Genomic DNA, 25,655 nt, shown 5'->3' with positions numbered 1-25,655 from the left:
TGGTACGGGGCAGGGGGGGTTGACGGGTCGGGGTCTCCGCTGAGGCCATCGGCGGTTTCCCCGGCCGGTTGGCTGCCTCGGTCCCGTCGAGGCCTGACCAGAGCTCTTCTAGGGCCGGCGTTTGGGGGTGGGGGCCTGGGCTTGCTCCGGGGGGGGCCAACGCTTTCTGGCTCCTCTCTCTCTGTGTGGGGGGGGTGGTGCTGGGCCTGGGGTGTCGGCGCCTCCGGGGGTGGGGCCCCTGGGCTGGGTGGGCCTGGCCCCCTTGTTGGGGGGGGGGGGGGGGGGGGGGGACAGCTGTTTGACCACCTCATATAACCTCATAATAGGGTGAGGGGTTGGGGGGCTTAGCCTGCGTTGAGCCTTGGGGGGGGGGGTTTACTAGGCAGTGGCCCCCCTCCTATGGTTGCCGTATGGAGTGGGCCCCCCCTCTTTCGGTTTTATTTGCACCTTAAACATGTAGGGCCCTTGGTAGGGGGGGTGCTTGGACATCACTGCCAGCAAGCAGCAGATGTCCTCCTGGCACCCTACCCGCCAATTTTAACCGCACCTTAGACATTTAGGGCCCCTTGGTGGGGAGGGTGAGGGGACGTCACTGTGAGTAATCAGGAGATGTCCCCTTAGTGCCCTACCCGCCAATTTTAACTGCACCCCCCTTAGTACATACACCCCTCCCCCCCTCAATATATACATCCCAACATAAACACACACACATGCACACACACACTCTCTCAAACACACATACACGCACACACATTTTGCAAGGAAGGTGGGACCTAGGACCATCTGTCCCCTGCCTCTTCCCTGGTGGGGGGTACGGGCCCCTTTGCAACGGCGGCCGTGTCCCCGGGGTGCCGGCTCCCTGGGCCCGGCGGTGCTCTCTCCGCACGGTGGGGGGGGTTCACATTACATCTGAGCCGGGGGTGTTCGTGTCCCTGGGGGGTGGGTTCTGGTCCTTGCTCCCGAGTGCTGGGCCCCGCCAAATTTCCAACTGTGGCCGAGCCTGGTCGGGCCATATTTACAACACCCCTTGTGGGCCCTCTTTTTTCCCCGGGGTTCCCCCCTCCTGGGCGGGGGGGGGGCGGCGGGCCCCTGCCTCGCTCCTCCCTGGACCAACCGTGGGCCGGGCGGATGGCTGCCTGGAGTGCGGAGCGGGTCTCCCTTGGGGGGTCCTGGCTCGTACCTGGGGTTGGGGCGGGGGGATGCCCGGAACTCCTGGGTGGTGGTGGGGTGCTCGTCTGGGGCTGTGGGCGTCCTTCTCCGGTGGGGCCCTGCGTTGGGTTCTCCCGGCGCGCCGGGGGGGCTGCTCTCCTGGTTGGGCTGGGGCGGCGCTCTCTTTCCCTCCGTGCCTCCCTGCTCTCTGGCTCTGGGGGCCTTGCGGCGGCCCTGCTGGCCCTGGCCTGGGTGGCGGGCTTGGTCGCCCGGGCGGCGGTTGTTCCCTGCCGGTTCCCGTGTGGCGTTGGGGGGATTCCGGCTGCCGCTGCTGGTGCGGTGGGGGTCTTGGGGTGGGGATGGCTGGGCACTCTCCCTCCTTCTTTTCACGTTCCACCATCCATTTTAAAAGAACATAAACACTCACCTGAGCACAGGTGTTAGCTCAACAGACTGAATGACTGAAATATTTCACACTAGTTGGTTTTAAGGCATAAGTATGCGTGTGAACACTATCTGTTTTGTGTACATGTCGACAGGTGGACATTTTTGCAACTAACAGGTGTGTTTATAACATTTGAGTGTGTGTGGACAGGCTCCGCCCTTTTTTTTTTTTTTTTTTTACATTTAAACCTTACCATAATGATTAACAACCAGTAAACTTGTTGCTTTATGCTGCTTCATGGTCTTATCCCCCTTCCCCTCCTATTATCACCCCCTACCCCCCCCCCTCTCTCTTCTTCCCCTCTTTCCTTTTCCGTCCGGTCCAACACCAAAGATTTTCAGACATGTTTGAAATTAATAAAGTTTGGCCTCAATTACAAAAGGGGTTTATTCAGACATACCTTTGGTTTGTCTGAAAATTAATAACCCCTCTTGTTAAAGTAAAATATGTCCAACCCAAGAGGCCCTCAGCTCTCATCTGACTGCCCAGCTGTTGGACAGGACAAGTTAAAAAAAAAAAAAAATTAAAGTTAAGCTAATTTGTGAGTATGCTAAGGCGTCCAGTCAGAAGTAGACCAGATTAGTTGAATTAGCAGCTTTCCCCGCACGGGGTGAGAACATAGGCTTGAGCTCCCACTGGGTAGACTGGTTCTTATGATCCACCCTGTTTTAAGGCATAGGTGCCGGCATTGTTGCTGATATTCATTATGTTGGTCACCTATGACTATGACTATGAAGTGTATGACTGCATTTTCTACAGATGATACGTCAGTGGCATATCACATTGATGTATTCAGGAGTGAATGTAATCTGCTTTTTTCTGTCTGCCTAATGTTTTTTAATGGAAATATCCCATCTCGGTGTAGACTGATGCTCATGTCTCACCCCACACACAATGAAAGTGTGTGATTGGTCTCAGGCTGTTTCTCACGGCACAAGAGTGTCCCTCTGAATGGTGCTTAGCTTCAGGCAGAGTCTTCAGAGAGCCTTAGTGGGACATGCACTGCTTTTCAATTAATGGTGATTACCAATGTATTTTTGAAAGGTGAAAAATATTTTTTGTTTAAAAAATAAGCCATTCAGTAAATGTACTTTGCAACGCTCAGAAGACTTCAGTCAGTGCAACAAAAATTTGGTTTAAAAACGTTTAATCAGCGTAAAGAATGTTACAAGACAAAGCCTCTTTAGGGTTAATCATGAACAAGTCTTGGAAAAATCTGTCATGTGGAACCCAACTCACAACTAAATGAATTATTTAATGATGTTTGGTTTCTGCTAAATGAAAAAGTTGATGAGATGTGAAAGAGAGAGTCTTCTCATGCAATTAGTATCTAGAAGATTGAATTATTATACTACTTAAAACAAGATATGGTTGGTGGTGATCAAATTTTTTGATGTCTGTGTCTTCATTAGAATCTACAATTCCAGTGCTGTACTACAACATTAAGGATACAAATTAGTTCCAGACAGGATGGCATGCAGCTCTTTGTTGTAACAGTTGGTAGAGTTAAAGAGGGACAGTGGAAGGGTGGAGAAGGGAAGTAGGTGGAGCTTCTGAGGAGAGACGAGACTGAAAATTGCCTTAACTTGGGAAAAGAAGGAAAGGGTGTACTATACTTTTGTCTGTTGTCTGCTACATTGATTGTATCCCCGAATCTTTTTTCTTCTTTATCTTTTGCCTGCTCCCTTTAGGGGTCGCCTCAGTGAGACATCCCCTTCCATAATCCTATACTCTGGATCCTCCTCATTCACACCAACCAACCTCGTTGCCATTTTTAGTAAAAGTCCTTGAAAAGGTTTTTTTTTTTACCAACAACTCACTGACTTTCTCTAAATAAACAATTCATTTGATGTTTTCCAGTCAGGTTTTAGACCCCATCATAGCACAGAAACTGCAGAGTGTCAGGGCTAAACATGGGGAATCAGCGTTTCAATCTTATACAGCCAAAAAATGGAACAGTCTCGCTGAGGTTGTGAAACAGGCCTCTACTATATTAAGGTTCAAATCTAGACTTAAAAAAATCCTTTTTATAAAACTGAAGGGGCCTTATCGTTACCTGTTTTCATTTTCTTTTCTCTTTCCTTTTTTTTTAAAGTAAATGTTATAATTATTATTTATGTTTTTAACATTTGAACTGCATAATCACTTTGCCTTCTCTGAACTTGTCCAAACTATCTTAATCAGGGTTAATAGCTTGATCTTCAAAAAATCTAATGTAATTTGTACCTCTTCATTCATTCAACTCTGCCTTCTGTCTCTTTCTCAGAGCCACTGTCTCTAAACTGTCTCTTTTCATTCTTGCTGACATTCCTCTGTCACACCTGAAACCTTCTTCCATCCAACCTGTTTTCCCACTCTCTCTCTGTTGCTCTGGACTTTTGACTTTAAGTACTTAAAGTCCTCTGCCTTCTTTATCTCTGCTTGAGTTCCTCTTATTTGCATTCAGTCTTTTTTTCTGCTGACCTTTATTGGTCTTCTTTACAGGGCAAACCTCCATCTATCTAGTCATCTACAGTCTATATACAGATCACAATGTCATCTGCAAACATCATGGTCCATAGAGATTCCTTTTATAACCTCATAGGTCAGTCTGTCCATCACCAGAGCAAACAAAAAAGGAGCTCAAAGCTGATCTTTGGTGCACCCCCACCTGTACCCTGTTATCCTCTGTCACATTAACAGCATATCTGGCCACTGTCTTACAGCTGTCGCATATTTCCTGAACAACTTTAATGTACTCTACTTCTCTGCCACTTTAGACTGCCTCATCCAAAGCTACAGCTCCTTGCTATACTCTGTCACAGACTTTCTTTAGACCCAACAGAGCTCCTTCTGACCTTCTCTCTTCTTATCCAGAAGCATCTGTAAAGACAAATTTTGCGTCTGTGGTTTTCTTCATTGACATGAAACCATACTGTTGCCCACAAATGCTGACTTCTGACCTCAGTCTAGATTTAACCACTCTTTTCTGTAACTTCAGTGTGTGACTCATCAGTTTAATTTTTTCTATAGTTTCTACACCTCTGCAAAAGTGCACCATTTCATTCCATTCCTGAGGCTACCTTTCAACCTCCAAGACCTTATTAAAACAGCCAAGTCAGAAACCACTGCCTCTTCTACTCCTTGCTCTCTAAAATTTTCCTCTTTCTTCAAAGTTCGTCTCCCATCTTTCCATCACACCTGTGGAACCCGTCAACACATTTCCATCCCTGTCCCTGATGACCCTAACTTGATGAACCTGCTTCCCATCTCTGTTTCTCCGCCTTTACTAACCTTTATAAATCTGTTTTTGCCTCTTTTGTGTCCAACCTGTAGCACCAGTCATATCCGTCCTGTTACTCTTTCTACCACCAAGTCTGCTTATCCATTTTTCCTTTTTCCAGATGACAAACCAAATACCTTACTCTCAGCGTCCTTGATCACTTTAGGTCTGGCTGTCCAGTCATCTGGGAGAACCTCGTGATCTCCCAAAGCCTTTCTCAACTCCTCCCTCAAAGCCACTCAGCACTCTACCTTTTATAACTTCCACCACTTGGGTCTTTCTTCTGACACTTTTCCTCTTCCTCTCTACTAGTCCTGACGTCCTCCTCACACCACCATTTTATGCCGTCTGGCTACATTCTCTCTGCTACAATTTTGTAGTTGCTGATCTTTTTCAGATTATAGCGTCTGCTCAAGATGTAATCAACTGGTGAGCTCCTCCCACCACTCTTATATCACTACACATTTTCTCTTTTCTGGAAAGATGTGTTCACCTCTGTTATTTCACCATCTGTCATTCTGCATGTTTGTCCTGAACACCAAACTTATACATTATATCCATCTGTTCTCCCCCATCTTTGTTGAAATCTGTCCCAGTCACCACTCTTTTTTTTCCCCTAAATCAACCTCCCTCCAGACTTTCTTCTTCTAATGAAGCTCACATCCTACCTGGAGGCTATAATCACTGACGATATTCACCATCACACCGTTAACTTCCAGCTTCAGACTCATAACTTGACCTGACACTATTAACCTCCAGAATATTACTGGCAAACTCCTTGTTCAGGATCAGTCCTACTCTGTTCTTCTTTCCATCTACACCATGCTAAAACCCTTCTCTCAATTTAAAGGCCTCCCTCCCTTTCCGTCTGGTCTCCTAAACACACAGGATATCCCACTTTCCTCTTTCCATCTTATCCAGGTGACTTTTTTTTTGTCTGGATCACTTTAATCTCCTCCCAGTCTCTTTACTCCACAAATCTGGTTGGTGTTATTTTAGAACAGAAGGTCTTTTCTTCCCAGCAAAGAAACTCGGGAGCTGAAGAAAACCATTCAGACGGAAGTATTATTTAGGCTAAAAGTGGCCTAATAAACATTTGAACAATGTTCTGTGAGAGACGATGGTCTTTAAATCCTATTTTTAGGATAATTCTGTGTTTCTGCAGTACAGACAGTTTAAAATGTACACATATCTATCTTGTTTGTTTTGTTTGTCTAAAAATCAATGACCTTTTTTGTGTGGATTTCTTTCCTTGCGGCAGTAACTCAATACTACACGTCAAGGAGAAGAGTAGGACATCTAACTGGCAAGCAGCCACTTCCAATATGCATCTGTTAACTGAGTGTTACATTCAGGCTACTGTCATTGAATGCATCTTCATTCATTCAAACTGGAGATAAAATGATTGTGACGGATCTATCAAACTGAATCCAACAACTCTCGCAATGAGACAACTGCAATTACAAACGGTGTGCTTCAGTCATTGATGCCCTTCTGACTGGCAGTCCACAGTAAAAAAATAAATAAATAAAAAAAACTTTCATATGTAACTTTTGTAATTTTCTATTTATACACTACTACAGGTTTTTGGCAGCAAGGACAGTAAGCTAATTCATTAAAAGCATACAGTTTTTACTTAAATGAATCAAGTGGACATAGTCATGCAAACAGCTTTTAGCCTCCCGGCACAGCAGCAGGAGAAAGCCACTGCTCTGTCTGTTCCTAGTGGGAGGGGTTTTATAGTAGCAGGGGTCACAGTGAAAGAATGTAAAGTTATAAACTCTGACATCCCCTGCTTCTCTTACTGTTTCTTTTCTTTAAATACTTTGTTTTTCCTCAAGATGCAAAACAAAGTAATGCACTTTGCTTATATGGGCATCTTGAGTATTTTTTATGTATAGGAATATATTGAGTTAAAATAGGTTATTGTTATATATGCGTTTAAACTACTTTGTTTAAATTACTTTAGGCTTTTATTTTGTTTTTTTTCCCCTATTTTTTTTTCTTTTCCTTTTTACTGATCCAAAAGATGATACGAAACTATGACCCTCAAACTGTGACTCGATCCGAACTGTCAGTTTTGTGATCCGCTGCACCCCTAACAAAAGAGATTAAAGACTCACTCCAATGAAAATTGTGGTTTTGGTGTTTTTAATGTGTTCCAGTGGCATTTATCCGATGATGGAGGATGTAAAGAAAATTAAGTTTAAAATTGTGTTTATTAGTATTTCTGTATAAAAATCATGATGGAAAAAATGCTGTTGGAAAAACCTTGTTGCAGTGACGGTTGGAGGTGGGAGGGGCTGTATGCTCCTGGGGAAAGAGTCTTAAGAAAGGGATGGTGGGGCGTGTGGGCAGGCTTACTCCATACCAATGGTCCCTCTCACAACTGAGTACCAGTCACTGAAATTTTTCTCACTGAAGCATCTCTGACTTTAAAGAGTTCAGAACTGTTAATTCTTGGCTCACTTCTATGGTCGACTCCACACTTTGTAAATCCAGCATCTTTCCCATTTATCCCAGCGACTAAGTGATTCTAAACCTGATTCTGTTGGGTTTTGTTTCCAATGTCTCTGGTTGAACCTTTTGAATGTCTTCTTGAAAATATTTAAGCCTACGTACTCTGATTTTTTTTTTTTATCTTTACATCTCAAAAAGCCGGAGAAATTGAACAATATCTGCTAACTAGTGGATGCGTCATAGCATGATCAAAGCATTAAGTGTTATAATAAAGTGAATAGGTTTTAGCAGGGAACAGTTGATAACAGTAGTCATCTTGTTTCCCGTTTATTCACTCTTTCTACTGGTTTTATTATAACTCCATCAATTCAGGATGTCAAATGATCAGTTCAGTGGCCTTTTGGTAGAGTGTCCGCCCTGTGACTGGAAGGTCGTAAGTTTAAATCCAGGCCGAGTCATACCAAAGACTCTAAAAATGGGACCCAATGCATAACCTGCTTGACACTCGGCATGAAGGGGTTGGATAGGGAGGTAAGCCACCAAATGTTACCCGAGCGCGGCTGTGTCTGCAGCTCATCGCTCCCCCAGGGGATTGGTCAAATGCACAGAACAAATTTCACTCAGCTAGGTGTGTGACATATAATGGAACATTAACTTTAACTTTAAAATTTTTTTTTTTTTTTTTTACATTTCTTCGTACCAAATCTTTGTTTGTTTATACAAGAGCTAGACAGTTCTATTGACATTGCCAGATTACAATTGTGACCCCAGGTCAGATTATAAATTACTATAGGACATATTCACAAGTTAAGAGATTACCAGTATGCTTTTGTCCTTTTAATGTACATAAAGATAATGGCAGCTTTTAAGGCTAAAGTACTGTTTGAACAAAATTTATTTCCTTTGACTAGAAAAAGTAATGAGTTTTAGAACTTTGAGTCTATTTTATAAATGGATGATTTCCCTTAGACTTATGGGTTTATGAGCGGATTGGAATGATTTTCTCTTAATATTTAAAAATTTTTTTTTGCAAGAATGCCATTTTTTTTCTTCTCTTTTTGAAAACGTAAGCAAAGCAAGTTTTTTATAAAATAAAAAAGTCTGCGGAAAGTTGTGAAGTTACGCCTCCTGCTTTCAATAAGTTTGCTAATGGAGCTGCAGCTTGAACCAAAATAAAGGCGTTAAAGGGACCTTGTGTTGGTGACGTGTTGGCTGCAGAAGCACAGGGCTCCCCAGTGAGTCCCCAGGGCTCAGCAGATACTATTCTGCCTGTTCCAGCCATAAATCCTCTTTGCATGGCTAGTGATCAACCCAGGATGTAAAGGAGCTTAGTAGTAATAGACAGGCAGGCGGGAAGCAGCTTCGCTGTTGGCTTGGGGTCATGTTATCACACACAACTCTGACAGAAGAAAGACAGCAAGGAACAGGTACACAAACAAACTAAGGCAGGTAATAAAGTTGTTTATATTATGAAATATGGTTTAGTTTGGCCAGAGGTCCAACTTTTAAAAGTCTAGATTTATACTAACTGAGTAACCTGAGTGCCCTGCTGTTTTATTTTTTTTAATTAATTTTATTCTTGGACTGTAGTTAAGAAAAAATAAACCAAAGTGTAGGACACCTGCTTGGAGAATTTGGTGTTATAAATCTTGCTCTACGCTTTGTATGTAGAGCAAGATGGCACCATTGTATGTGGCAGGCCATCAACCTCTGCTCTTCATCCTGTTTTTTATTTATTTTTTATTGTTTGTTGAAGTGACATCACTACTCATGTATGATTGCTTCACTCTACTAAACATTTTGTAAATAATCTGGAGACTTCTGCTATGGGACAACCAAAGACACTTCCACCGTCTCTGGCATCTTTTCCTCCCTAAGAAGAACATTGAACTATTGGGAGTGACCAGTATTTATCTATTTGTTTGTATTTTTGAAATACGATGTCACAAACTGCTGTCTTGTTGTGATTACTGCTAAAATTCTAAAGAAAGCTTTCTATATTGTAGGGCCTGGACTTTTGAATTGAATTCACACTTTTTTTAAGCTCTGGAGTTCTTCCATACGCTTTTAAACATGCTTTGGTTAAGCCTCTTCTTAAAAAAACTTCCCCTTGACACCTCTGTTTTATCTAATGTTAGACGTTTCCCATTCGTCTTTTTTTATATAAATGATTAGAAAAAGTTGTTTTGAATCAGTTGCATTCCTTTTTAGAATGCACTTTTATTTTTGAGAAGTTTCAGTCAGGTTTTAGATCTTGGCATAGGTCCACAATGACATTACCATGTCTGTTGATGCCAAGCAACCTGCTTCTCTTGTGCTGTTGGACTTGACTGTAGCTTTTGACACGGCGGGCCATACAGTCCTTTGTCTCAGCTAGAACATCACATCGGCATTCGCGACACTGCACTTGACTGCTTTAAATCCTATTTAACTGGGAGAAGTTTTTCAGTCAGGACTGGTGAGGCCTCCTCTGTCCTGTGGGGTTCCACAAGGTTCTATCCTCGGTCTTTATATTTGCTGCCATTGCACGGCATGATCTCTCTTTTCATTGTTACGCCGATGATCTGCAGATATATCTACCTCTCAGTTTGGGGGTTAGGGAGTAGGGAGGAAATTGGGACATAGACTTTTCATTTGATCATACTGATACATTTTTTTCTCTTCTGCTTACTTTTCACACAGGTCACATTTCTCTCCCCTTTGCCCCCCCCCCCCCCCCCCTGCCCCCCCTCTCCAGTCACAGCAGTGGCTGACATGGAGAATTCCTCAGTGGCATCTGCATCATCTGAGGCAGGAAGCACACGCTCACAGGAGATCGAGGAGCTGGAGCGTTTCATCGACAGCTACGTGCTAGAGTATCAGGTGCAGGGGCTTCTGGGAGACAAGGCAGATGGAGAGCTGGACTTGGACAGTGGTGACAAAATGCCACAGGTTAGTTAGTTTTATTATGTAAACAGAGTGTTGTGTGTGTTTGCAGGCTGAGTTAAAGGGCTACTTATGTTGTTGTAACAAGCTGACGTTGATTCCTTAGTCACAACTGCCCGTACGGCTGGACACGTGTTGTCTACAGGTGAAAAATGGGCAAATCTGTCAGGAAGAAGACAGTTTATTAACAACTAGAACGCAGCGTAAGGACACCATACGACAGCATCACCTGTAGGTCATGAGAATGGGCTACTCACTTTATTCTTACAACTACTTCATAATACATTTGAGTAGGGCTGCACGATATGAGGAAAACTCGCGATATTGGTGATTAATATTGCGATAACGATATAATTTGCGGTATATAAACAAATAGCAAAACAACCAAAAACATAATTTCCATTTCACTGCAACAGTTAAAAAATTATACTCCAAATGACCCTTGTCGACATAGGAGGCAAACATCAAACATAAAAGGGCTCATCTGATTGATCAACAACGTAAACGGGTCTTTCCGATTGGTTAAATGCACAAAGGGATTTATTTCATTTGTTCAATATTTCAAGCTGCCATGAGTTTATTTTAGCATATTTAAGGTAACCATTTATTGCGATTTTTGTCATCTTTTGCGGTATGCAAATTGCACAGCTTGCTGTTGCGATAACGATAAATTTGCGATATATCGTGCAGGCCTACATATGAGTTAACTACGTACGGGTGCATGTGACTAAGATGTGCGTTAAGTCACACAAACAAAATGGTCAATTTCAGCTTAATAAAAAAAGCCAACTTTGTACAAAGCATAAAGCTAAGCTGGATCCCACAAAATGTCCCTGTATTTTAGCGTGTGGCAGTTAAGAACTTCTTTATTTCTGGAAAGGACTCCAGCAGAGCCAGACTCAGGAAGGCGGTCTGTTTAACCTGCCCATGGGAAAGGGCACAAAGCCTTTAACTCCAAACAAACAAACAAAACAAAAAACCACTTCACTACTGATGCATATTATGGGAAAGAAAGGAAAAAAAGAGGAACACTAGTTATTATATGCCAAAAATTCTAATGTAAACATTGACTCTGCAGATTGCAGAGTAAAGAAAAGAACACTGAGTTATTGAGCCAATGGGACTATGAAGAACTGTCTGTGGGATATCCTGTGTTGTATAACAAAAAATCTGGTTTATTCATTGAAGCATTGTGATGGGTTAATTATATAGATAGAACTCTAAAGTACACATAAAAACAAATTTATTATTTAGTCTTGAGCTGCAATTTGAGTCAGTGAGCTCTTTAAAAAAGCAGATAAATAATCCACATTTCTACATTTCAGTGGACTGAAGACTGCTTTGACAAAAGAGACGGAAGCTGGACATCATCACAAGGAAGAGGCTCCTCTAAACCTGTAAGGATTTTTGCCATATTCAGTAATTTTCCTGTGAGATGGTTTCACCTTTTTTTATAAAATATATTTTATAAAAAGAATTTCCCCCTGAAAAGAAAGGATGGATTTGTGTTTTGTAACCCAACACTCACAAAAGCGAAATATTAAAAAATTGAACTCAGATCAAACACCCTGGTATTTGTAAAAGTAAAATGAGCTCATAAGGAATTTATGTTTTCCAAACCCATATTTATTTTTTAGGTAATGACTGGATAAAAACATACAATACACAGTTTATACATTAGAAAAGTTAGATAAATTCTGCTAAATGTGGTCTAAGGGCCTCCTAATAAAGTGGGATTGAAAAACAGCCAATGGTATTCATCCATGATGTAAACCTGCTTTTACCTGTACAGGGTCCCAGGGTTGTCTATTTTAGGGCAAAGGCAGGTTACACCCTAGAGCAGGGGTCACCAACCTTTTTGATACTAAGAGCTCCATCATGGGTACTAAGTCATACAAAGGCCTACCAGGGCTCCTGAAATAACAAATTTGCCCAGTTTGCCTTTAGTTATTTATTTATAATGATTAATGATACTCATATGTGAAAAGATTCATCACTTTAATGATTTCTGTCAATAATTATCAACAATGACAACAAATCAGGAAACAGATATCAACATATTCAGCCCTTTTTTAATTAATGCTGATTGATGACTTAAAAAAATAAAAAATAAATCACAACCAACACAGTTTTGCTCCCGCTGCCTTTTTTAAACCCACACTAGCATGCATGTTTGACCTGTATGTGTTAACGTGCCCACAAAGGTGCGGGCACGTTGCGATAGTTCATTTGGCGATACTTGTATTGATTCAAAATGATGTCAGGATATTTATTTAATTATTTATGAGCGTGATGTTTCCTTTGGTCTTTTGTCCATTTTCTACAACCTTGAATAGACTTTTCTTTGTTGTGAGTCTGGAATCGCAAGTGGTGAGTCTAAGCTCCGTCCCCACCCCTGGATTAGAATCTGTACAGTTCTTAAAAGTCCCCTTCAAAATAAAAACATGTCCAGTTTTTCAGGATAAGGTTATTCTTGTCATTTTTAACAACACATTCATTCTAAATGTTGTCTAACATTGTAATTTAAACTGTAAATAAGTCACAACACACAACACTAAGTGCAGTTATTTTGGGAATGAAACATATGTCGAACAGCTTACTTTTATATTGTATTAAATCTTTAGAGTATTATCAAATATCATATTTTTGTGCTAATTTGAAATTTCTGGTCGCCAAAACATTTATACTTCACAAGCTACATAAAGAAAAAGAGACTCCAACTATTATTTCAACTCAACATTCAGACTGTTGGATAGGTAGATAACAGCTGAGCAATATGCACTCTGACATTATGTTGACTTGATGCAGTTTTAATGAAGCTCACAACCAACCAAAGGGGCAGAAACTGCCAGTTCATTGGTTTGAGTGAAACTATGAATTCTTGCCTAAAGGCAAATATTAAGGCTAAGCTGTAACCTGATTTGACTTACAAGTTAAATTAAGATTTTTCTCAATTTGTTTTTCTTAGTTTGACACAACCTCCGGACTGTCATGTCTTTTATAAATGTTCAGTATATCATAGTCTCTGCATTTTCTGCTTTCCTCCCCTTTAAACTGCAGGACGAGTGGGAGCACAGCAGCAATGGCAGTACTGGCTCTAGGCCTAGTTCAGGGTCCAGACAGGGGTCAGGCTCCCGTTCTGGCAGCAGAGGCCGGAATAACCAGTTCAAAGCTCCTGCTAAGGTAGTGAAAGATGTGCCTGTGTGCTTTCATTAGCAGTTTTGAGTGTTCTCCTCTGGCATCGTGCAAATGTCCACTTTATTAGGAAAAGAAAAAACACAAATTGAAACTGAAATATGGTGTGAATTTGTCATCTTTGTTTTTGTCTAGAACGGGAACAAAGATGGCTCCTTTGACATCCTGGGAACAGACATTTGGGCCGCCAACACAATGGACTCACGCGGGTATGCGTCTTAGTGTCTCACACCTTTTTTGTGTCTGCTAGTTTTGGATTCCATACATAGTTTCCGGTGAGTCATGTTGCAAATGTAGATGCTGTCTCACAGCTTTTGCTAGTCAGTCTCATGCTTTAAAGCTTAGTGTTTACAATCCTCTCTGTTTTTCCTAAATAATCTTTCAAACCAAACTTTGCTTTTCTTATTCCATACCAGTTTTCAGGCTAAAACCCGATATTTCAACATGTTTGCTCTGATATTTAACCAGCTTCACTGCCTCCTCTGAAAATGTTGGTCACAAAAAGTTTTATTGAAAAAAAAGTCAAACAATTTTTATGAAAAATTGATCTTTAATGTAAAAAATAATTTATTTAAAAAAACAGCAAGACACTTAATATTGTAAAGGGTTGATAGGTTTGATATAGTAAAATCTAAAGTCAAGACCATAAATATTTGGACAGAGACACATTCTTTCTTATTTAGTCTCTGTACATTACCACAGTGAATTTTAAACAAAACAACTCAGATGCCATTGAAGTGCAGACTTTCAGCTTTTATTCCATGGGTTGAACAAAAAGATTGCATAGAAATGTGTAAAACTAAAGCATTTTTTAAACTCAATCCCTTCATTTATTTCATGGGCTCGTAAGGAATTGGACAAATGAAATAACTGAAAACAAAATGGTGGAAAACCCTTTGTTGGCAATGACAGGCTGAAGTCTTGAACTCATGGACGTCACCAGATGCTGGGTTTTCTCCTTCTGAATGCTCTATCAGGCCTTCACTGCAGCGGCTTTCAGTTGCTGTTTGTTTGTGGGCCTTTCTGTCTGAAGTTTAGTCTTCAACAAGTGAAATGCTGCTCATTTGGGTTAAGATCAAGTCCACTGTTGTCTTCCGTGGACGTCCAGGTCTTTTTGCGTTGCTGAGTTCACCAGTGCTTTCTTTCTTTCTCAGGATGTACCACACTGTTGATTTTTACCCTCCTAATACTGTAGCAATTTCTGGCATGGTTTTTTTCTGTTTTCTCAGCTTAATGATGGCTCCTTTCACCTGCATGGAGAGCTCCTTTGACTGCATGTTGTCTGTTCACAGCAAAATCTTCTAAATGCAAGCACGAGTCCTCTAATCAACTCCAGGCCTTTTATCTGCTTCACTCATAATGACATAACAAGGGAATTTCCCACACCTGCCCATTCAATAGCATGGAAGTCAATTGTCCAATTACTGACGAGTCCATGAAATGAAGGATTGTGTTTAAAAAAATGCTTTAGTTTTTCACATTTTTATGCAATCTTTTTCTTTAACCCATGGAATAAAAGCTGAAAGTCTGCACTTCAATGGCATCTGAGTTGTTTTATTTAAAATTCACTGTGGTAATGTACAGAAACTAGAATGTGTCTCTGTCCAAATATGTATGGTTCTGACTGTACTTAGCGGCTTCACTGAGTACCAGCCACGTTGGCACAGCTGAAGACAGGCTGAAGTTATTCAACCTGCACCGTGGGATTATGTAAGCAGCTCTGTCCTTACCAGACACTGATGGTTTTAATTTAATTGTTTCTGCACTCCTAATTAAGCTGTGTGGATCTAGATTGAGAAGCTCATTCATTCATTTTTTAATCAAGCGACAAACTATGATGATATATCTGAATATTTAAATGTTATACTGTTTCCTGCTGCACGCAGAAAACACACAACCATTAAAACAGTTCAGAGTAATACAAGTGAGCGTGGCGTATATTCACACCCACCTTGTCTATTTGATTAAAATAGACCAGCATTTGCTCACTAAATAAGGCCGAACTCTGGTCTGGACCAAACAAGTGGAATGGATGGTCTGCTTCTGAAAGGGCTCTGGTGCGCTTTGCTTACTATGTGAATATAAACTAGCCTCAGTCTGGCCCAACTTCAACTGTCATCAACCTTTTTTAGAACCAAAATGTTAATGTAGCTGAAAGCCACAAGCTGTCAAACCTGGAGCAAGGAGGAGATGCCACGCAACCCGTTGAGACAACTGTGATGTGATATTGGGCTATATAAATAAAATTGAATTGAATGCATCCTTCATATTCGGGCTGACGCACATCAATTCATATTAATCGTTCTTTGTATATCACTGTTCATTAGGGTTGTCCTTAAAAGTGGAAATTGGAAATTCTAAGCTCCAACCCATGAAGTTGGTTGGATTAGCTGAAAAAAACTCTCCTTGGGAATTTTTCTCTCAATTGGACAATATTTACCCCTCCCTCAGTGACCTAGAAGTTTTCCCCTTCGGCCCCTATGGGTGCGCATTGTCAAAGAATAAAAACAACATAACAATTAAAATTAGAATTAAAATGAAAGTTTTAACATCAGAACTGATCTCAAACAATTTAATCTACAATTCTACATGTATGAAAAAGAACAAATATTAATGATGATGAAAATTGTAAACATTCAAAACATCCATTATATAACTGAGTATGCTTGTATTCCTGTTTGTTCTAAATGTGAAAAAAAATTCTTAAAAAGGCGATATTCATATTCCATATCCAATCTACAGTCTCTGTCCCAAACATTTGTTAGTGTTCACTCTGAGACTGCTAAGCCCATCTATTGGCAGCCAGCTTAGTTCTCCTTACTCTTCTGCTGAGGCACCATACCAGTCTCATTGAGGGAGGGGTAAACGTTGTTGGAATTGGAAAAAAATTTACAAGGAGAGTATTTTCAGCTATTCCAACAGATTTCAGGGGTTGGAGCTGAAAAAATATTAATTTGAAAATTTAGCCCTCTGGAAGGACCACCCTACTGTTCACACATGGTAACACAAAGTACTGTACACTAATAAATACATAAACAAAATATTAAATAAAACTGTTTTTGTATTTTTAAACCCCCCCCCCACACACACACACCACTCACCCATTTCACCTATAGCAATAACAACTCATGGTCGCACAACGTGCAGCTACTGGAGCAAACACAAACGCTGGCGTATCATCCTTTTAACAAATAAATGGAAGCGTGTGGTTTCAAACTCCTGAACAGGCACTAGTTAAAAAACTTTGCCATACACATGCTTCCACTTACAAACATTTGTCCACTTGCAAAATTTCAATGAAGATACATGCCGAACTAATCAAAAAATATAAATCCCACAGATAATTTGGACCAAAGAGGTGAACCAAGACTCTTTAATTTCAATACCCACTTCCATTATTCACGTTCAAATAAAGAATTTACAGTAAACTCTGAATCGTCTTAATGTAACTGAATTTTTCTGCAAGGATTTTACTATTTAAGCCCCATATGTTTTTAAGAGGCTGTAGCGTCTCTAATCATCATGGTTTCCGTGTTCCAGAGGTGCAGGTTGGGATGTGCAGCCAGAAAAGCTGGACTTCAGCCATTTCCACAGGAAACACTTGAGAGGCACGCCGAAGCACCTGCCACACATTGACAGAGAGGGGTGAGGCACTACTTGATCCACTTTATCTGTACAGTTTGGATCATGTTCAAAGTATAGTTTGAACATGGAACAGCATATTAATATTAAAATGATTTGAACCCCTGATTCACTGATTTCCTTTTTTCGCGCTCCTTTCATCTCCAGGATGAACAAAAACAAGTTTGTGGAAGAGGATGGCATAGACATGAATGACATTGAGAGGTTCCTTCCTCATCTGTGCTCTGTAAGTTGGACAAAAATTGCTTCATGATTTCTATTTTTTTCTTGTTTTATTAAGTTTATTAGGTATCATATGGTCAGTAATTTTGGTTAAGGACAAGGATTTGGCACTGAATATTTTACTAGCTGTTGGAGAGTGACCTCTAGTGGTGTAATGGAGGTAATGCTCCCTGAAGCAGCACTGAAAATGGAACAGCATATTCCATGCTGTTCCATGGTAAGCAGTATGCTGCTGCTTCAGAATAACTGGTGAAACTGATTTTAGAAGCCAGTAAAAGAGGTGACCTTTTGTTGGCTGTAGTTTTAGCAGCAGCTGAAATGTTCTGTTACTGCAGGATTTCAGTAGCTGTCAAGAAAAACAATGCTATTTCACTGGAGGAGACAAATCGTTCAGAGTTTAGATTAGTGTTCTCCCGCTTATTCGCGTTTAAATATTCGCAGTTTCACGTATTCAGGGATTTTTTTTCTTAAGTCACGGGACTCCTCCCGTTAATCACAAAGGCTCAGACAGCTCAGGATGCTTGTATGAGACTTTTGCATCTGAGGGAGGTGCTGCGGGAATTTCTTAGGGGAGGGGAGCGGATACAAAACGCACGCCGGCCCGTCGGCTTCCCTGCTGGCTTCTAAAGAAAAGGGGAAAAAAAGAAAACAAATATTTCACAGCGAACAACAGTTGCTTGCACCGGATATTGAATGGAGTTTGTGCCCCTCCATGAAGGAATGGCATCAGCTGACCCAGGTTTGTCCGGAAAATATCCTGAGAATAATTATCGTCTGGATGAATGAATGATTGATAAAATCGGCCTCTCCTGAACTTAACTGAAGGAGGAAGCACGGGCTCCTGGTTTTAAGGGACAGAGTGACTCTCCTAATGTGGGTTATAAGGTGCGCTACGGTGCAGCCCAGTGCTCTAAATAAATAATATAAAAAAAACTCTATGTTGAGCAATATTCAGGTGTTCTTTATTCAATGTTTTACAAAACATCAGAAGGGTTATTAATGAGTAAAGATCGTGACGGACATTCTTTGGCCTCAGTGGTTGGGGGGTTTCCGTACTTGCAGTTGTCTCTGGTCCCTTATCACCACAAATACGGAGAGAATACTGTAGACTGTGGGGCAGAGGTAAAGCAGTCTACCTCTGATCACAGGTTTGATTCCTTCTCTGCCTGTCCATGCGTGGGCAAGACACTAAATCCCCACATTGCTCCCAGTGGCCTGATTAGCGTCTTGCATGGCAGTGAATCCTGCCTCCTTAAAACGGAGTTTTGATTGTTTGTTAAGCGATTTGGACCTTACAAGAAGGTGGAAAAGTGCATCCTAAACACTCCCCACCTACCATTTAAAAGTTCAGACTGTATTATATATTTATAAAATGATACATATATATATACTATTTTATATTGAAATAAAAATAGCCCCTGAAAATGTGGAAGCATAGACTTAAATAACCATTTCTGGTGTTTTTTATGTGGATACATGAATGTTTCAGCTAAAAAAAACAAGTAGTCTTTTCTACATCCACGTGTGACATAACTGGGACAGTGGTCTTTGTTAGAAAACTTATCACACATAAATCATAAACAGCATGGCTTCGTAAATAAAGCTATAAATATCCTTTATGTTATATCTTTTTACAATGTCCAGCTCATTCTTGGTTAGTTTAAGAACAGATTAGCTTTACTGCCATATAAGTTAGCAAAATGACACATTCATATGGCAGCTGAAGTTAACTTTTGAAGTTTATTTGTTTGTTTTTTTCTACTTTCAACATTAACTAAAAAGGACTGAGGTGAAGCATCATTCTTATCGAAGCCCATCCAAAACAACCAAGGTCTGCTGCATTCACATTCTTTTTCAGTTATAGATGAAGCTAAGTCATTTTGGAGCACTAATGTGATATTTGTCTGATTTTTTTAACTGGCTGTGCCTGCGTCTTGCCCAGGACTCCCTTACAATAAGAATATCCTGGTTGAGTAAAGGTCAAATGTTGCAATGTTCAACCACCCAATTAAATTCAAGTCAATTTCAATTTTTAGATATATATTTTTAAATCTTAAATAAATTCCTAAATAATTCCAAATCATACATTAATAGAAGGTCAAATCTTTTTAAATCCTTGGTCTCAAGTCAAAAATACAAAGTCAAATTCAAGTGCAGTCTCTTACCAAGCAATTCAAGTCTTAGAGTTGAGACTCGAGTCTCATTGTAGTCAAGTCTCGAGACTGGAGTATTACCACCACTGGTGATAATAAAGACAAAAAAAGCTTTATGAATTACACATGTGATGCATCATTTCCATATATAGTGCCTATGAGACCACAGTGTAATGTATTCTATACCTGTTAAGACATTGCAGGATGCGAACATTGTTCTCTTTCCTGGGTGAATTGTGATTTATTGGAATGAGTTCGTTGTACGTGAATCCCGTCACACTGCTCTCCTCATGCATTCTATTCCCAGCCATGTCCTCCCTTTTCCAGCGTTTGAGCTCCCGCGTCGTCCTTTTTCCTTCCCTTCATGGCCTTTGAACTGAGCAGAAATCTCCTTTTAATCACGTTCTGGCCTAGATGGTCTACCTGAGTCACTAAGACGTCTGACTTATTGTATAGGCCTGAACCAAAGCTGCAGTTTCCTTTCATTCATGCACGGCCAAAAGTAAGAAAGGGTCAACTGAGTTTGTCTGCAGTGCTTCGGATCGGAAATATGCTGACAATGGGACACAGTCAGTCGGAGACATTACCGCGGGAACCTGGTTTTCCTTTCTCTACTGGTCTCATGCCGCTGAGTGTCTGTGGAAGTTTATGTCTAAAGCTCTACCACACAAAATCACAGGCTCTGATGCTACATTCATTCTTCTTTCATATCATTATTTATTTTAATTCTACTTTGTGCCCAAAATATCTGCAGATTGGAGTTCAGAATTCAAAATGTTTAATTCCTGACCAATAAAGTCTCATCTAAATCTGTTGCGGTCCTGATCCACAAGCTTAGTCACCATCCAGATCCTGACTGAACTATTGATCTGCTTTCCCACTTACTGCTGTTCTCTGCAAAGTCTGCAGTGACATTTTTGTGCAGTTGAAGAGAATCTAAATTTTTTTTCACACCATGCTTTGTGTCAATCTTAGCTAACGTAATGCAAAGATCCTTTCAGCAGCACCCCAACACAGTCAGAGCTCTGTCCAGTGTTGTTGCAAATGCTGCAGCCCTGGCTTACACCACCCTCTGCTGCAGAAATGTCACATTGTTGGAATTGCTAGTAAAATCCCAATGAGATGTCATTTCCCACAGTGGCATTAGTGAAAAGAAACCCAATTTATTCATATCTCTCTTTTTTTTTTTAAGTTATTGCATTCCAAACCTTGATAAATAAACTGAATTGTATTAAGTTTTACACACAAATAGATATTCTTTTATTAAAATGTATTACCTCTCTTCGATTTTTGGTGCAAGTTTTAGCTATCATGTCTGTGCTGTTTAATAAAAAAAAGTGTCAGAAATATTTACTAAAGCCTGCCATCACTGCTACATTATTGCTCTGCTATTCTTCAGCAGTGACTTGAAATGACAGATTTTATCTCTGCAATTGAATTAAAAAAAACTATTTATTAGTTACATCATCTTTGGACTTCCCTGTGACTTTCATGCTGGGTCATTGATTATGTTGGTTTAGGCTAGGGGTGTGACAACCGCATATATGTATAACCGCATAATCGCATCACCCCGGTGATGATCACCCCGATGAGATGATCACCGCGGTGATGACTCATCACCGCACGTCCCCACATGTTCCTCTTTTTTTTGTGTGAAAGTTCTGCATATTATGGTGCATGATTTGAACTATAATGAACACATTCATCTTTGCTAATATTTTACTTTTTCTGCGAGTTCTGTGTTCAGACTTCAAGGGCTTCTGGGGGAATTTTCATTGTATTCATTTCTATTACAAGCTGCGTGTGTTCTTGAGTGCGCGATGCGGCCCCTTGCCGGAGGATTTTGTGTTGGGTGGGGGGGTCACAAGAGTCCCGACACCGCACTGCTTCATCACCGCGGTGATCAAAAATCTCACTCCGTCACAGCTCTAGTTTAGGCTATGGCTGTGTACAGTTAATGTGAGCAAAAGGTTTTTTTTATACTCAGTCACATTCGGATGTTTTTTTTCTTTTCTTTTCTTTTGGAATCAATTTTTTTTTTTTGACATGCTCATTGTCACTAAGCACATAGTTAATCTCAAATGGTGAATGTTTCTTAAAATGGGTCTTTAGACTTAAAGTACCCCTTGGTTTATGCTTGTGTAACGAATTTACCACTTGTCTGACATGTAAATTGTTCCAGTGTCTCACAATTTTTTGGGGGGGAATAACTTTAGAAGTGATACGCTAATCGCTGGGGTCAACAGTCTGATAGCATCTGCTCGTTCCTCTGAGTATTTAAATGAGCGTTGTCACATTCACCACACCTGAAATGATGAAGGACAAATAAAAAAAAAATGTAAACAGGTTTTAATGAAAATCAAAAAGGAAATGCTTTCAAGTGTTGCAGCTATTTAAAGGAACATTTTTAAGAGGTGATGGTTGGACGCAGGCTTTAAATCAGAGTTCATATATTAGTCAGATAAGGGACAGGTTGGGCTGTCGTGATCTCCCCAGACAATTCAGCACTTGGAAGGAGAAAGTGGCTGGTCACTGAGGACACTTCCCATCTCTGTGGTTTGTGAACAAAGCCCGTGGCGAGGAACAAAGCTGAGAAACTGCAGACTGGTTGACCCCGCTGCCTGGAAGTGTACGTGCTGCAAAGCAGGACTTCAGTTGGGAAGACAGACTGAGGGCGGGTGGGAGTTTTGGGGGGCAGTCTGTCTGTCAGCTGTCAGTTCCCTCAGAGTTACTCACAAATATAAATATTTACTACTATCTTCTGGGTTTCCTCTCTGTCTCCTTCATGTCTTCAGTATCATTCACGACTTCCTCCGGTTTCTTTCTTTACGCCGTTTCCCCATTCCTCTTTGACCGTCGTCATCAGGGTTCCTTCTCCTTCGCTTCTTCCGTTCTTCACTCCTCCCCTCCATCCTTCAAATGTTGGTGGGCAGTAGAACAAAATCCAGGAGGTCATGGTGACCGGCAGCCCCCTTCATTGGCTCACTTCCTGCTATTGTCCTGGTGTTTGCAGTTTATTGGCTCCTACACATTATTAACCTCTTACTTTCATTCTTGATCACTACTGGACGCTGTTCTGCTGCCAGACCTCACCATGTGAGGAACAGTTGAGATATAAGGACATTCATGACGGGAGAAGCTTAGGAATGTAATACTTCCCCCTTGATGCTTAAAAATAGTTCAGTTTTTTGTCTTTTTTAGTTAAAAATCTAGAAAAATGTAGAAAAAGTCACAATAGATCACATGACAGAAGAAAAGCAGGAGGCTTAATTTTAGTTAAGTTTTTCCTTTTTTTTTATACACGATTTGGGATCTTTTTTATTTATTTAATATAACCGATGTTTCTTTTCCTCTAAATGAAAGAAATGTGTTGCGGCTTAGCTTTCCACCACAGTGCTGCTTTATTCTAACAATGATAAATTCTTCTTCTTCATTGTTAGCCTAAATACTTTGACCCTGCTGTCTGGACGTGTACGTGCTGCAGAGCAGGTCGCCATGTGTAAAAACAGCATTTCAGTTGAAAGGTCCAAATCGGTGAATTCAATTCCCGTCTGTTTTTATTGCATCTAGGCCAAACTGGTACTGACATATTTATTTAACTAGGTTTGTTAGTTTTTGTAACCCAAATGAAGAAAGTGTTCTGATTGTGGAGTTTTTTTTCTTTCTTTTTTTTGCTTCTGCAAAGCTTTTGTAAATACCTGCATCATTTAAGATGATTATTGGCTTTAAATGTTGTCCTCACTTTAAATGAGCAATTTAAAGAGTTACTTATTTGACCTGTAGCCCATACAGTTTACTTACCTAATGAATAATGACTTGATGCACATCAGCTGCTCATGACTCAGCAGTGCTTCTAAACAGTTTACTCTGATTTCAAAGCAGGTTTTAGAATTTACTTTATTTTTTCATTTTAAAGTTTGAAATTCAACCAACATTTTAAAAAAGAAAATATTTTGTTCTCAAACTATTATAAAATGTTTTTTTTAAATATAGACTTCTATTTCGTTTAAGTCATGGATCCTTTAAAGGGCCTACAGTCAAGACCATAAATATTTGGACAGAGACACATTTTTTCTAATTTAGTTTCTGTACATTACCTCAGTGAATTTTAAATTAAACAACTCAGATGCCATTGAAGTGCAGACTTTCAGCTTTTATTCCATGGGATGAACAAAAAGATTGCATAAAAATCTGAAAAACTAAAGCATTTTTTAAACACAATCCCTTCATTTCATGGTGCTGGTAAGTAATTGGACAATTGACCTGATCTTAACCCAAATGAGCAGCATTTCACTTGTTGAAGACTAAACTTCAGACAGACATGGCCACAAACAAACAGTAACTGAAAGCCGCTGCAGTAAAGGCCTGGCAGAGCATTCAGAAGGAGAAAACCCAGCATGTGGTGATGTCCATGAGTTCAAGATTTTGGGCTGTCATTGCCAACAAAGGGTTTTTTCAACCAAATATCAGTAATGACCATTTTGTTTTCAGTTATTTCAATTGTCCAATTACTTATGAGCCCATGAAATGAAGGGATTGTGTTTAAAAATGCTTTAGATTTTCACATTTGTATGCAATCTTTTTGTTCAACCCATTGAATAAAAGCTGAAAGTCTGCACTTCAATGGCATCTGAGTTGTTTTATTTATAAGTCACTGTGGTAATGTATAGAAACTAAATGAAAAAGTGTCTCTGTCCAAATATTTATGGTCCTGACTGTATATCACGCTTTTCTTAAGGCTTTCAGAGTAAACTAGATCTATATATATGATCACACTAAAGAACAATTTTTTAATATGAAACATCAGGTATTTTCGCAGCCCTTTTTCTTACTCGTAAGACGACTCGATCTCTGAGGCACCGGCTTTCGCTCCGTTTAGGTACCGCCCATTTCCTGACGTCAACCTAGAGGCCCTCGGCAGCGTCTGCGTCAGCGTTTGCCCACAAAAAAACAAACATCCAAACTTTTGCAAAGATGGATGCGCATATTGTGGATATAAAATCGTTTTGCTGATCCATGAAGAAAGTGTGTGTGTGTGTGTGTGTGTGTGTGTGTTAGCCTGGATTCCTCGCTTATCTAAGTTGCAATATCAGACGTGGAGTGGGAGGGGCTGGTGCTCAATGCGCATGTTTTTAGGGGAATACTCAGAAATGCGTGAATGGATCAAAATACCGCTTTGGGGTTGTTTATCATGAGAAATGAACATTATAAAACACTTCAAACCTCAAAACAGTTGATTTTTGTATGATTTAGGAACATTAAAGACCCACAACAATAAAAGGTGTTTTTAGCATTTTTTACATATTCTTGTGGCATTTTCTGATGATAGAGGACATGTTTAAACAAAATTTAGCTTAAAATTACATTTCTGAGTTTTTCTTTATTCAAATTGTTGTGAATCAGGAGCAAATGAAAAAATGTAGTTGGGGGAAAAAGCTCCCCGCTCCGCTCTATCCTGACTCATCCACTTGCAGACAAATGGATCCATGTACGTCTTTGTTTTCCTCGTCTGAGCTGACATCTGGATCAAAACTGTACGGCTGGATAGCTGCAATATTACTCGCCATTTTGTTGTAATGTTAGATCTGCGTTGTGAGGGGCTGCAATCTAGCAAGAAAATGTGTAAACCAGGGATGGGCAATTTCAGGCCTCGAAGGCCGGTGTGTCTGCATTATTTCCAGATATTCTTGCCCTACTCGTGACTGATTACCTGGTTCAGGTATTTCCAGCCAATCAGAACATGCCAGAGCAGGGTATGTTGGAAAACATGCAGGAATGCGGCCCTCAGTGCCCACCTCTGGTGTAAACGGATGGGAATGGGAGCCCCACTTGCACCGCACCATTGGTCCTGCCAAAGCTCTGAGGTGAATTTTTTTTTTTTTTTTGGCTACAAATGGCATAAACATAATTAAAAGACCAATGAGAACAATTTTAAAATAGATCAAAGAATGATTGTGGTGGGACTTTAACAATGAAACAAATAAAATCTGGATGTATAAAAGGAATAATTAATATGAAACACTGGCTACTTTATCAAGCACATCAGTGTAAATGCTTCTAAATACCAGTACCAGTGTACTAGTTTAACTAGTTTATCACATTTACATTTTCAGATGAGATAGATGCTGCAGTACAAACTGAGCAACTCCATAACACAGAAGAATATTTAGTTTTGTTTTGATAACATAACTAATTCACTTTG

General features: G+C 40.3%; 1 protein-coding gene across 2 annotated transcripts in view; it reads left to right on the top strand.

Annotated features, from left to right (window-relative positions):
- The window catches only part of ctif (CBP80/20-dependent translation initiation factor), a 77,575-nt gene that overhangs the window by 20,077 nt on the left and 31,843 nt on the right, over positions 1 to 25,655 (top strand). For both annotated transcript variants that reach the window (XM_023961201.2, XM_023961200.2), the window contains exons 2-7: positions 9,999 to 10,247; positions 11,567 to 11,638; positions 13,302 to 13,424; positions 13,572 to 13,645; positions 16,977 to 17,081; positions 17,226 to 17,304. In XM_023961201.2, coding sequence (XP_023816969.1) covers positions 10,071 to 10,247; positions 11,567 to 11,638; positions 13,302 to 13,424; positions 13,572 to 13,645; positions 16,977 to 17,081; positions 17,226 to 17,304 — 630 coding nt within the window. In that variant the 5' untranslated portion in view covers positions 9,999 to 10,070. The remainder of the gene's footprint in view (positions 1 to 9,998; positions 10,248 to 11,566; positions 11,639 to 13,301; positions 13,425 to 13,571; positions 13,646 to 16,976; positions 17,082 to 17,225; positions 17,305 to 25,655) is intronic.

The sequence above is a fragment of the Oryzias latipes genome, chromosome 12 (assembly GCF_053564925.1).
Source record: "Oryzias latipes strain Hd-rR chromosome 12, Olatipes_Hd-rR_3.1".
Lineage (NCBI taxonomy): Eukaryota > Metazoa > Chordata > Actinopteri > Beloniformes > Adrianichthyidae > Oryzias > Oryzias latipes.
The sequence above is the reverse complement of the archived record's forward strand: the minus strand, read 5'-3'. Positions and strand labels throughout refer to the sequence as shown.